Genomic DNA, 12,671 nt, shown 5'->3' on the forward strand with positions numbered 1-12,671 from the left:
GGATCTCCAACTTTCTAGCACTAGTTACGTCCAAAGAAGGCATGTGGGGAAGAGTGCGAGCTGATATCAGCACCTAGGAAGTGAAACTCTGGCAGGCAAAGGTAGGCTATGGAGATATTCTCGAAGCTCATTGCTTGATGTCGCAAAGACTATTGACACAGTGTATTCTTGCATTCATTGTTCGAGGTTCCTGTATGTGATGTCTTCACTGGAGAATGTAGGTCGTACATAGTGTGTCCCAGAGATCATTATACCCCATTGGGAACTCAATGCAAACAACAATGGGAAATCAAATCCAAGGAAATCCTTTTGCTATTTGAGGTGGCATTTTGCTTTGAGGATCCAGACTATCAAGCGCTCTCACCAAGGTGAGTCCAGTAGGCACACTGCTGGAGGGTCCATGGTTGCATCTTCATCGGCTTGCTTCTTCAAATTGTTGTCCTCACCAAGAGCTGCATAGAGGGTGTTAGAGTATGGCATTTCATAGTGAGAGAAGGCTTCTTTGTGGGTGTGCCCGCCCAGAGTGAGGAGTAGGACATTCTTCCCCAAGGCATGTCTACCAAGGTTAGGGCTGCTTCCCAGGATTGGTTGGATGCATGTTTTAGGCTAGCTGGTATAGGCCAACTTGACCCATGGTCAGGGCATAGTTGGGACCCTATTTGGGCACCTAACCAAGTCAGGTCAAACAACCTGCCTGGTCCGATCAACCCGACCTTAACCCAACCCTACTTGGGTCGAGTCAGCCCGACCTGCTGAGCGAACCACGCCGACCTATTGGTCAACCAGTCGGCCAGCCCTAGGCAAGCCAACCAGGCTGTCTGCGGCCTATAAAGGCTCCCCCTCATCATTTGATGGAGTGTCTCACATTAGGGTTCTCTTGGAGCATTCTCTCTCTCTCTCTCTCTCTCTCTCTCTCTCTCTCTCTCTCTCTCTCTCTCTCCCCCCCAACATTTTAGTACTTAGCAAGGGCCTTAGTGAGCCCTTTGCCCCGGCCCACAGTGGTCTGTATGAGTTACTTGATTCCGTACTTTGTCCCATAGGCCCACGAGGCCTCTTGCGGATGAGGGACAAGCAAGTGGGCTTTCTTGACTTCACATATGAGAGAGATCCCCACATGATGCCAGAGTTAGATGCTGTAGAACTTGGGATTCAGAGACTTTCTACAGATACTTCACATGTGACAGAATACGGGCGACACCTGCTTGAGTTGGGAGCTGTCCACGACCTCATCATCTACAATGGCCTTCAAAGATGGCCATCATCTGAGGGATTCACATGCTTCCCACATGGAGGCGGGACTAGCACAGTGGACTACCTACTGGGCCCATTGGCTTTTGTCTCACAGATACATGACCTCACCATACCCCCCCCCCCACTTGGAGCCAACCACTCATATGTGGCCTTCGATGTTCTTGCTACTACACCAGGCACAGGGAGAGTTCCTACCGCTACCCGTACCCAGATCCACTTTGACCATGCCCTTGATCCAGTGTATGTGTGTCACTTAGCCAGAGAGCTTCCGGCCTTATTGGAGGCTGATTTAGACCTCGCCCACGCCTCAGCTACCCTTGTCACAATGATACAGGATGCTGCCACCAGATCCTTTCCTATGACCCGATCTTCACGGGTATGAGATGGGAAGATGCCTCAAAACCCCTGGTTTGATGATGAGTGCAGAGAGATGCGAGCCCACCTCACACGGGAGCGAGCCTTGGGTCAATTGACATCACATGAGGCACACATGATCTTTCAACGGTTGACACGCCGCAAGAGACGAGGCTTCCTCACACATCGGATGGATGAGATCATCATATCATTTCGTGGAGGAGACCCAACCACTGGGTAGGGATTCCTCGCGCAGGGGAAGCCACCCATCCCCATCACCAATCTGGGCGTGTGGCACACTTATGCATGCTCCTTATATGATGTCATGAGGCAAACACCGCCAGACATGTCCTCTATGCCCAGGTCCACTACCTGTCATCTATTCACTACGCAGAATGTTCAGGCTGCACTTTGCCGGCTCCACAACCAGAAAGCACAGGATCACGAAGGCCTTCGGACAGAGCACTTCGCACATGGGCAGGAGGTCCTAGCACCACCGATCCTTGCACCTATGGTTAACCTTGCAATTTGTCACGGCTTCCCACCAGCATGGAGCACCACTACTATCGTGCCGTTACACAAAGCATGAGACCTCATGGACACCGGGAACTATCGCACCCTCATGATTGGCCACACACTAGCCAAGATCTATGGATCGGTACTAGAGATGTCACGATCTGTGACGTATTCCTTTCTCTATATCTAGACTTATGGATGGTTTGATGAATGGACACTTGTGGAAGGGTATGCCCTTTCGACGGGACACTTCCTATGAGGCACAACCCTTCACAAGAGACATTCTATTGAAGAGACATTTCTATTGTAATGTACCCTCTCATCAAGGGTCACACCCTTCACAAGGGGTACACACCTCTTCATGCACATAATACCCTTTGGAGTACACACCTTTTCATGTGTGACTCTTCACTCTCTATATAAGAGAGGCCCAATTGTATGGATGACACAACATCTATCCTACAGACATTCAAGCAATACAATTATTCCTTGTTCTCTGCTATCTCAGTCTCCTTTCTGTTCCTTAGCACATTTCTAAATATAGTAAATATAGGATTTCTTACAGTGGTATCAGAGCAAAATTCGCTCCTGCCTGTAGGAAATGCCCCACCTTCTAGCACCGATCTGATACACCTTTTCCGCTAGAAGGATATCCGTGCACATTGTGCATGGAAGAGGTGGAGAGGATGAGCGTAAAAATTTTAAGCGCCAACCCTGCCTAAAGTCATCTATGGCCTCTCCATCTCCCACACATCACAAGTTGATGTGAATGGACACGACAAAAATCGTGTCTTTTCAGGTGCTTGGGCTGTCCCAAAACCAAGGGACGCACCTTTTCCACCATCGGACACACCTTTTGATGAAGAGCCTCGACTCCTCATTCAAGGGACACACCCCATCGTGGACAAAAGGACACACCTATTCATGTAGGGACACCCCTTTTAAAAACAGGGACACACCCCTTCATGAAAAGGTGCACCTATTCCAAGGGTCACACCCCTTCGAATAGGCACACCTTTTTAGGCACCAAGCACCTATAAAAGGGTACCTAGAGGGGTAAAATGGGAAAAAAATAAACCCAGCCCCTACCCTTAGGTTTACCCTAGCTACCCTAGGGTTAATTAAACCCCCCAATTAATTTTTGGGCAACTACCCAACCTTAGGCAGCCCCCAACGAAAAGAGGCGAACCTCTTTGTTATTCCGTACGGCCTGCACCATACAGATCTCCCCGCAGCAGCAGCCCGCATCAGCCCCGTTCCGTACGGATCTCCACGCAGGTACGCAGCCCCTAGCCTCGCCATATCGCAGCCTCCCTGCGCAGCCCCTAGCCTCGCCATCGCTCAGCCTACCTGCGCAGCCCCTAGCTTTTTCGCTGCCCTGCCTGGCCTCGCCCTCTCGCTGCCAGCCCGCGTAGATTTGCTGCACGCCTTGGCCTCGCCATCTCGCTGCCAGCCCTCTTCATTTCGCTGCACACCTTGGCCTCGCCATCTCGCTGCCAGTCCACGCCACCTGCTGCAGCCTTCACGCAGAATCACGCTGCCAGTCCTCTGCCTTTTTCGCTGCCAGCCCTTTGCCTCTGTCACTGCCAGGTTCTTTCCCTTTACAGCCCCGCTGGTATTGCAGCCCTGCTCCTTTCCAGCCTGTAACGGGAGCACAACATCAGCCAGCCCTTCGGTCGAAAAACAGCCTGCAAACAGATTTTATGCCATGACAGCAGCAGCCTGGTGCGCCAGTCCCTATTGTGATCCAGATTCGGGTACCTACAGCCTGTTGCGCCATTGATAGCCTGCTCTCCTTGCCAGGTGAAGTCTTTCCAATCTGCTTTTAAGGATTCTCTTGTCATTAACAAATTACAGCAAATGAAAGAATCCCCCTTAAAGCATGGAAACCCCTGGTAATTCACCCAGCATTTCAAGGACACCTCATGCATCATCTACCACACAATATCATGTTCAGATTGCACAACCAGCCCATTTCGAAGCCTTTGCATCCTGGGTCTTCTGCGTCACGTGCCCTCCTAGTGATTTGGACCACATCCTCTACCTTCTGGTTGTGTTCCACGAGACACGAAGATACCCAGAACCCGATATTCCTCAAGAGTTTGCTGTCCATCTGTGGAGAGAATTTTACCCCCACCTTCGGCATCTCCAGGGTACTCTCCACCTCCTTCAGCTCCCAGATATCCTCCTATACAGGTTGTACCTTCTCCAAGACAGTATTTACACTCTAAAGGCACTCCTTCTCCTGGATATCCTCCACTTCCGACAGCAGCTCCTTATCCCTTCTCAGATCCGTGGACTCTGCAACCTACTCATGTCCTCTCACGAGCAGTAACACCACTTTCGGCATCACCAGTGTTACCTCAAACAGGACCTCCTTTACCAGATTTCCACGGGTGGTTCCATCCTGCCTCACCTGCCTCCTCCAACATGGGCAACCTCAGGGAGCAGCCCGAATCTTCTTCCAGGAATGGTACAATGAGTTTTCCGAAATCGCAGCTCCTATGTCCGAATTATTGAAAAGCACAGCAGTGTTTCAGTGGCTGCCCGAAACAGAGTATAGTTTCCAGCAACTCAAGCAAGCACTCACTACCACACCAGTTATGGCTATTGCTGACCCAAACCTTCCATTTGAGGTCATGACCAACCCTTCCGACATCGCTATAGGAGCAGTCTTGATGCAAGAAGGCAGAGTTATTGCTTTTGACAGCCATAAACATTCTGATATCCAAACCCGATACCCGGTTTATGATAAGGACTTCTTCAGCCTCTTCCAGTTCCAACTGAAAGGTGGGAAAGTATTTCCATGGATTTCATTACAACACTACCACGATCCTCCAGAGGTAACACTCAGAGTTATTCGAATCTTTGGGTACAACTCTACTGTTCAGTTCAGCCTACCACCCAGAATCAGATGGCCAGACTGAAAGAGTCAACCAAGTTCTGGAAGAAATGCTTCGACATTATATTCAGTCACGCCTAGTAGCTTGGGAAGAGTATGTACCACTCCTTGAGTTTGCTTATAATAACTCTTTCCATAGTGCCATCAGCATGACTCCATTCCAAGCAGCTTATGGACACACTCCGATTGTACCAACGAATTTTGTACTTCAACATCGAGTGGCCCTAGCTGATCAACTGGTTCAAGAAATGCAAGACGTTCTACTACAAGTCAGGGATCATATGCAAAAAGCGCAAGAGCGGTATCAACGGTCTGCCAACAAACATAGACGTCACCTAGAATTTGACACTGGTGACATGGTGCTATTATTTGTAGCCCCACATCGCTATAAGACGGTTAAGTCTGTGTTTCCTAAGTTGCGACCAAGATACTATGGACCTTTCCGGATCGTCAAGAAAAATTCACCTTTAAGTTACAAATTGGAATTACCACCATCATGGGGTAAAATCCATCCAACATTTCATATTTCTTGGCTAAAGACGTACATTCCAGGCGATGAAGCAGTTCCTCCTACAGGTGATTATGTCCCAGAAATCGAAGACAATTATGTTCTCCTTATTCCTGAGCGTATTCTGAACCATCGACAGCGAGAGACTCGACATCAACTTATCACGGAATTCCTTGTTCTTTGGCGAGACCTGGATGACTCCGACGCTACTTGGCAATCTGATGAAGACTTGCAGCAGTACCCTGACCTTTTACAGTAGTATTTTCAGAATTTGCAGTGATATTTTCTACATCAGTTCATTGTCTCCACGAGGGTCTTCTTTTGAGTGGGAGGGGATGTCACGATCTGTGACGTATTCCTTTCTCTATATCTAGACTTATGGATGGTTTGATAAATGGACACTTGTGGAAGGGTATGCCCTTTCGACGGGACACTTCCTATGAGGCACAACCCTTCACTTCCTATGAGGCACAACCCTTCACAAGAGACATTCTATTGAAGAGACATTTCTATTGTAATGTACCCTCTCATCAAGGGTCACACCCTTCACAAGGGGTACACACCTCTTCATGCACATACCCTTTGGAGTACACACCTTTTCATGTGTGACTCTTCACACTCTATATAAGAGAGGCCCAATTGTATGGATGACACAACATCTATCCTACAGACATTCAAGCAATACAATTATTCCTTGTTCTCTGCTATCTCAGTCTCCTTTCTGTTCCTTAGCACATTTCTAAATATAGTAAATCTAGGATTTCTTACAAGAGAGAGAGATCAGCAGTCATATAGAGGCACGGGGGCAACATGCACTAGGGCAAGCAGGATTCAGGAGGCAGCACTCTACTCAAGACCACATTTTCACTCTGAGGGCTATCATTAAGGAGGCGAGGTCCAGACATCAAAGAGTCTACACATGCTTCGTAGACTTTCGAAAGGCCTTCGACACTGTTCCATGATCCCGCATGATCAGGAGACTACAGGAGATGCTGATTTGGGGTGTGATGAGCTTATATGAGTCAGTCAGAGGCAGGGTCCGTGCCCCAAGAAGTCTATTGAATTGGGTCGAGAGCACCATTGGGGTGAAGCAAGGCCGCCCTCTCTCACCGACTCTCTTTGGACTCTACATTGATGAGATCACATCTTTCATAGATCGCCTAGGTGGCGAGGCCTCATTACTAGGGGATCTCCTCATACATATATTGTTATATGCTGATGATATAGTCCTTATATCCTCTTCAACGGAGGGGCTGCAGAGAGATCTGGAGGCATTAGGGGTGTTTTGCACACAAAGAGATCTAACGGTCAACCTTGGGAAAACTAACGTTATGATCTTCAACACCTCACGAGCAGTGACTCACTGACTTACTTTCACCTATCGTGGTGAACCAGTGGAGATAGTGCAGTCATACGCATATTTGGGAGCAGTCTTCACAGGACCCATCTTCACAATGAAACATGCAGCCCAGGCACGGCTCACACGAGGGCGTAGTGCTTTGGCTAGACTAGAACGGCAGTGTTTCCAGGCACACTTCCAGGATCCACCAACGAAGGGCTGGCTTTTCGACAGACTAGTGCGGCCGACTGTCATGTATGCAACACCTTTCTAGGGGTGCTATCTTTCGAGGACAAACTGGAGGAGCTTCGAGCGGCTACAGGTGACGATGGGATCCAAAATGATTCGATGTAAGCCCTTCTTTCCACGTGAGATAGTACAGGCAGAGTTCGCCATGACACCTCTCTAGGTTGATGCCATCTTTCAAACAGTGACTTTCATCCACAGAGTCTGGGACTTACCCCATTGGAGACTTCCGAGGTTGGCCCTAGAGTCATCCAGATGACTTGCAGAGAGCAGAGCAGACACATGGTATGCACGCATATCTACATGGCTTGCCAGGCACGGTATCCAGATGGACACGCTTCCCCTCTTTCAGTACAGCATGGATGCACCTCCTAAGTCAATACCGCAAGATGAGATCAACCGTATCATACGGTTAGACCTCCTCCACCTTCACACATCCCAAACTTGGGGGGAGGACCATGAGCTCCCCACCAAGACTCAGTTTTATCGCGACCACTTCGAGTATCAGAGGAGGGATTCATTGTCAGACCCCAGTATCTCAAGGATAGAGGAGTTTCCCATGCACTGAGGATTGCCAATTGTCACATGCGCGTTTCGTCCCACCAACTAAGGATTGAGGCAGGGAGAGCAACGGGTATGCACGCTATGTACGCTGGGGGCAGTTGAGACAGAGGAGCATTTTCTTTGTGTTTGCCCAGCCTACTATGAGATTCGGGGATGCTACCACTATCTCTACCTAGAGGGGAGTGGCTTCGGTCCTTTGTCACGACTGATCCATTTCCATGACCAGCTCTATATCGAGCTTTATCTGATCGAGATGCGGCAACATAGGGAGAGGCTTCTACGACAGATCAAAGAGCAGTAGGGGATGGTCAGACCACTACAGGACATAGAGGGTGACCGAGAACAGCGACACGTCAGAGACTTCTATACATTTGAGTCAGCCCCCGGACACAGGGGAGTGGAGGAGGAGGAGCTAGCCAACATGAGAGCAGTCTGGATGAGCAGCTGGCACAGTACCACTGAGAGAAGGGCGCAGAGGCCACATGTGCGACAGAGAGCCCTCAGGATACACTCTATTGAGGTCCGCCCTATCACAGCTTTCCTCGAGGGAAACCGACAGACAAGGGATTACCCTAAACGTAGCCTAGAGAGTCCAGAGAGCGAGGAGACCGCGTCCCCCACCGCAACGCGAGATAGCGAGACAGACGCAAATACGAGACATCTTCGTAGCCCACAAGAGAACCATCACTGTACTAGGCTTCGGCTTCATCCCAGCACCGAGATAGATTGATTGATATGGCCCACTCTGCAGTTGTAGTTGACTTTTTTTATGATTCTATTAGCATAGATTAATACTCAGCAAGGGTCCTAGCGTACCCTTTGCTTCAGCCCACTGAGGCTTGTATGAGTTTGCTTTTCTATGTACTTTGTCCCATAGGCCCATGAGGCCTCCAGTGGACGCTAATCTCTCTCTCTCTCTCTCTCTCTCTCTCTCTCTCTCTCTCTCTCTCTCTCTACAGGATACAAAGCCGGACCTAGCTCAGAGACAGGTTACAGACTTCTATGCCTTCGAGACGGCTCCTGGACACAGTGGAGTTGAGGATGAGGAGATTGTCGACATGAGAGCAGCCTATAGAAAGAGGCAAGGGAGGCGTGGTACCTATGGAGAGGTTGGTTGGCTGGTGGAGAGACTATGACGGGGGAGAAGGGTGTGAACCAGCTAGCAAGAAGCGGCAATGCAAAAGGGAGGCCAGGAGTGTTAGGGAGGTGAAGCTGCAACACGGAGAACAAGGACGCTAGAGGGAGCGGGGATGAGTAGGGAGTAGGGAGTCGGGGGTGAACGAGGAGTACGGAGGTAGGGGTGAGCAAGGGACAAGGAAGCGGGGGTGAGCAAGAAGCAAGGAATAGCGAAGGTTGTCACGATCGTAAGGGAGATGTACAAAGAAAAAAACGTTTTGTGGAAGGCAAAAAAAGCTTATGACATCAAAGAACTGAAATCAACATGACACTACACCTCCCATGAGGGCAACCAGACGTGTCTATTACACCTCCAAGCGATAATTGATGAGCCTAGAAACACGAAGACGAAAAAAAGTCCATGTGTCGGGAGTAATTCATGTCATGTCCTCGTATGCGTTAGCATCATATGGCTATCATAGTAATCTAAGCTCCCCCTAAGCATAATTGGGGTCCCATAGGGTCCCTAGAACATGTCCAAGATCTCTTCTTGGCATCCTCGACTCCTCTTAGTAGGGAGTACTCATGGGTGCCGTGAAGCATCCTAATGCTCAGATGCCTCAATGACGGCACCTTAGATGGAGCAGGTGCTCATAGGCTCTATGTCCGATCTCCTACTAACTTGGCTTGTCTAGAAACCAAGGTCACGGTCATGATGTCTCCAACTTCCTCTCCTATGAAGAAGAAGTACGTGATCTCCTACTGCCTGAGACAAGATCCCACCAATAGGTCTCATGAGTCTGGACTTGAGTCAAGTAACCTCATACATGAATAGTGCAACACATCTCTAGTTTGGGTAATCAACAACTCTCCATATCCATGTATTGGTGGGTGAAGAGACAGTTATATCTTCCTTGCAACTCGTAGATCTAGGCAATTCATCAAGACATGCTCCTCCGTCTCCACATCTTGTGTGTCGCATAACGTGCAAACTCTCTACAATGTATCAACCTCACACCCTCCCTCGATCTAGAATCAGTGAGATGGAGTCTTGAGCTCACACATAGTAATCTACACTACATGGGAAAGGTCAATCCTCACTCAAGTGAAGGAAATGCTCTTTGTAGAAGGCCATCTTGGTTGCATATGGCTATGGCGGAAGTTATTGAAGGACCTCTAGTTAAAAGCCATGGGAGAAAAAAGTCTAGGGGGAACCAAATAAGATGGAGGAGGTGTTAGAAATGACCCAACAGAGGGTACACACAGCGGAAGACTGATAGTGTTGCCCAGGTGTGGTGTGGGGTGTGGAATCACCAACTTGTTAACTTAATGTGCATAGATGTAAAAGCCAGTAAATAGACAATGCTCAGAGACAAATATAGAAGCAACACTTTATATTTCTGTCCATCCACAAAGTATGACAGGATACAATACCAAAAGATTCTCCTACTAGATGTCAAGCACTTCTAGATCTCTGAGCCCGTGTGCTCCACCTCGAGCATATGTAGACTGCAAATTCTCCGACACTTTCTCTTCTCATTTAGGTTCACCTGCACCCATGGCTAGACAGGGACTCTTTGACCCATGAGAAGACCACATCAAAGAACAGATCATTTGCTTCTTTATTGTAGTTATATTTTTTAGATGAGAGAAATTCTATTAACTCTGACCAATATATATATATATCTCAGCAATAGAGCATTACTGCCCAATGCTCAAGCATGGGTTTTCAACTATTAGGCACCACCCATCAAGGGCCCGTATATACTCTTGTGGAATGGTGGGGGTGGGGGACGAAAGGAAGCAACACTGCCCCACTCCCAAGAGAGGCTGGAGCTGGCTTACCTTCTCACTGGGCACCTACCACTATATAGCATGGAAGCCATGTGGTTTACCTCAAGAGAGGCTGCTTACCTTCTCACGTGGCACCTACATGTAGTTGAGTTGGACCATGGAAAAAAAAAAAAAAATTTTGAGAATGCTGAAGGAAGCCACATGCTTTGAGGTAAGAACTAACGTCAAATTTTTAAGACTTCTCTACAGATGATGTTTTGAGCATGCAAATCTTTGACGATCTTGAAAAGGCAAAAAATTTATCTTTGATGAATTCGTCTTACTGATGCAAGGTGGTCCATGCACCGTGACTATTACAACTAACTCCACAACGTCCACAAAATGCCTACCAAGCATGTAGCCTGAAACATCTGTGACCTACTTGCTGAAGTAGATCAAGTATGGGGGATCCTGGCCATCACGACACTCCAAAACGAGATGCAGAATGCCTAGAGATTAGGGCCACGCCAGTCTGGTACATGCCAACTAAGAAGAAAGAAGATGAGCTGCTCCACGGTACACTATAAGGCCTGAATCGTGGCTTACTGTTGTAAGATTATTACAAATCAGATGAAGTACCTAAACTCTCCTATTCCGCTAAAACCCACTGAACTATTTATATACCTTTGTAAGACTAGAATACATCCAATCGTACAAATTCAGATTTTTGTTGTTCTAAAGTCCTCACTGAACTATTTAGCTGACGTCACCCTGAGCCTCAACCTCTGAGCTCGAAAAAAAGACCGAGGCCCGACCTACCATTCAATGTTTGGATCTCTAGAGATTGCTAGGTGAAATTGAAACTCCAGCCTCAAGAACTCGAGGCACATACATTATGCCGCTTGCTCCGAAAGTGAACTAATTGATGTCTCCTCCTGTGATTGTTGGGGGAAGTTTGGGTACTTCAGCTACTTTCAAAAGCATTGAAGTCATGTCTGCTATAGGGCACCGGATGTTCTATGTTGATCTTCGATTTATAGAAATGAAACTTTTCTACAGGACATCTGTTGCGAGGATAGCAACGAGGTGTCTCAATTTTTCGGCATTAAGTTACCTTACTTTACGTCACAAGAGCGCACTAGTTTTTACGTAAGTTTTCCATTTGAAACGGTTGGCAGGCGTCATGCCAGTTGCGAAGAAAGCCGATTCATGGATTTGATAAGTTAGTGCATAGCAGTTTGAGGTGGTGTGTCCACAATCTAGGAGCGTGAGCTATCCTGTACCATTTTCAATTCTGGAATGGGAGTACCTGGTGGGAGAAGCTGCGAAGGCTAATGGGGAGCGAGAGTGGCGGGAGAGGCAAGAACAAGGCAGTGGGCGTCCCCGTAGCGGCGGCCATCTTTTGAGCCTTATCGCATACCCCCCTCGTTATAACCACTAAATAAATAAATGTTGGGGAGAACTCATCGAGTGTATGTCCCCTTCGGTCTATATTACTAAAAAAAAAGTATGTCCCCTTCGGTCCCCTTTGAAAACGTGTCCCCACCAAGTGTAAGCCTATAAATTTACAATGAGCAATGTAATGGAACTAGAATTCTTATAACATAAAAGTGAGGAGTTCCAGCAATGTAATGGAAATAGAATTCTTATAACATAAAACTAAAGAGGAACTCCTCATGCTTATTCTTAATATCTCTCTGCCTTTCATGAATGTTGTGTGTTTTTTTGCTGGGTGAACTTAGACAATGCTTGTCTCTTGATAGACTCGAGTTTGGAGATGGGTTTTACACAATGGTTTCATGTCTCCTTAGGAATGCCTATACACTGAATGGTTGGGTGGTTCAAGATATGTAGGAAGTATTGAAGGAATCCTATGAGGAGGGGCCACACTAAAAGACTTCTTAGGTCTTTTCTTCTTGTTTGGGCACTCTCTCACAAAATGCCTGCAGTGGTCCTGCCTCATATGTAACATTAAGGTCCAACATAATGATGCTAACTCTAGGAACCCCATCAAACTTGATTACCTTCACTACTTCAAAAGAAGGCAAACCAAGGAGGGGGGGATCTCTGTGACCAAACCAAAATTTGCTCTTATAGTGTCA

At 47.8% G+C, this 12,671-nt stretch overlaps 1 protein-coding gene across 3 annotated transcripts in view; it reads right to left on the reverse strand.

Moving 5' to 3' along the window:
- Positions 1-12,030, reverse strand: part of LOC147897229 (uncharacterized) — a 149,319-nt gene extending 137,289 nt beyond the window's left edge. Inside the window, exon 1 of one of the 3 annotated variants that reach the window (XM_087380986.1) lies at positions 11,879-12,030. In XM_087380986.1, coding sequence (XP_087237112.1) covers positions 11,879-11,968 — 90 coding nt within the window. In that variant the 5' untranslated portion in view covers positions 11,969-12,030. The remainder of the gene's footprint in view (positions 1-11,878) is intronic. The other 2 variants (XM_087380984.1, XM_087380985.1) reach the window with 2 other exon arrangements.
- Between the last annotated feature and the right edge of the window lie 641 nt (positions 12,031-12,671).

The sequence above is a fragment of the Dipteris shenzhenensis genome, chromosome 10 (genome assembly GCF_047967505.1).
Source record: "Dipteris shenzhenensis isolate YYH24624 ecotype China chromosome 10, Dip_SZ_1.0, whole genome shotgun sequence".
Taxonomy (NCBI): Eukaryota; Viridiplantae; Streptophyta; class Polypodiopsida; order Gleicheniales; family Dipteridaceae; genus Dipteris; species Dipteris shenzhenensis.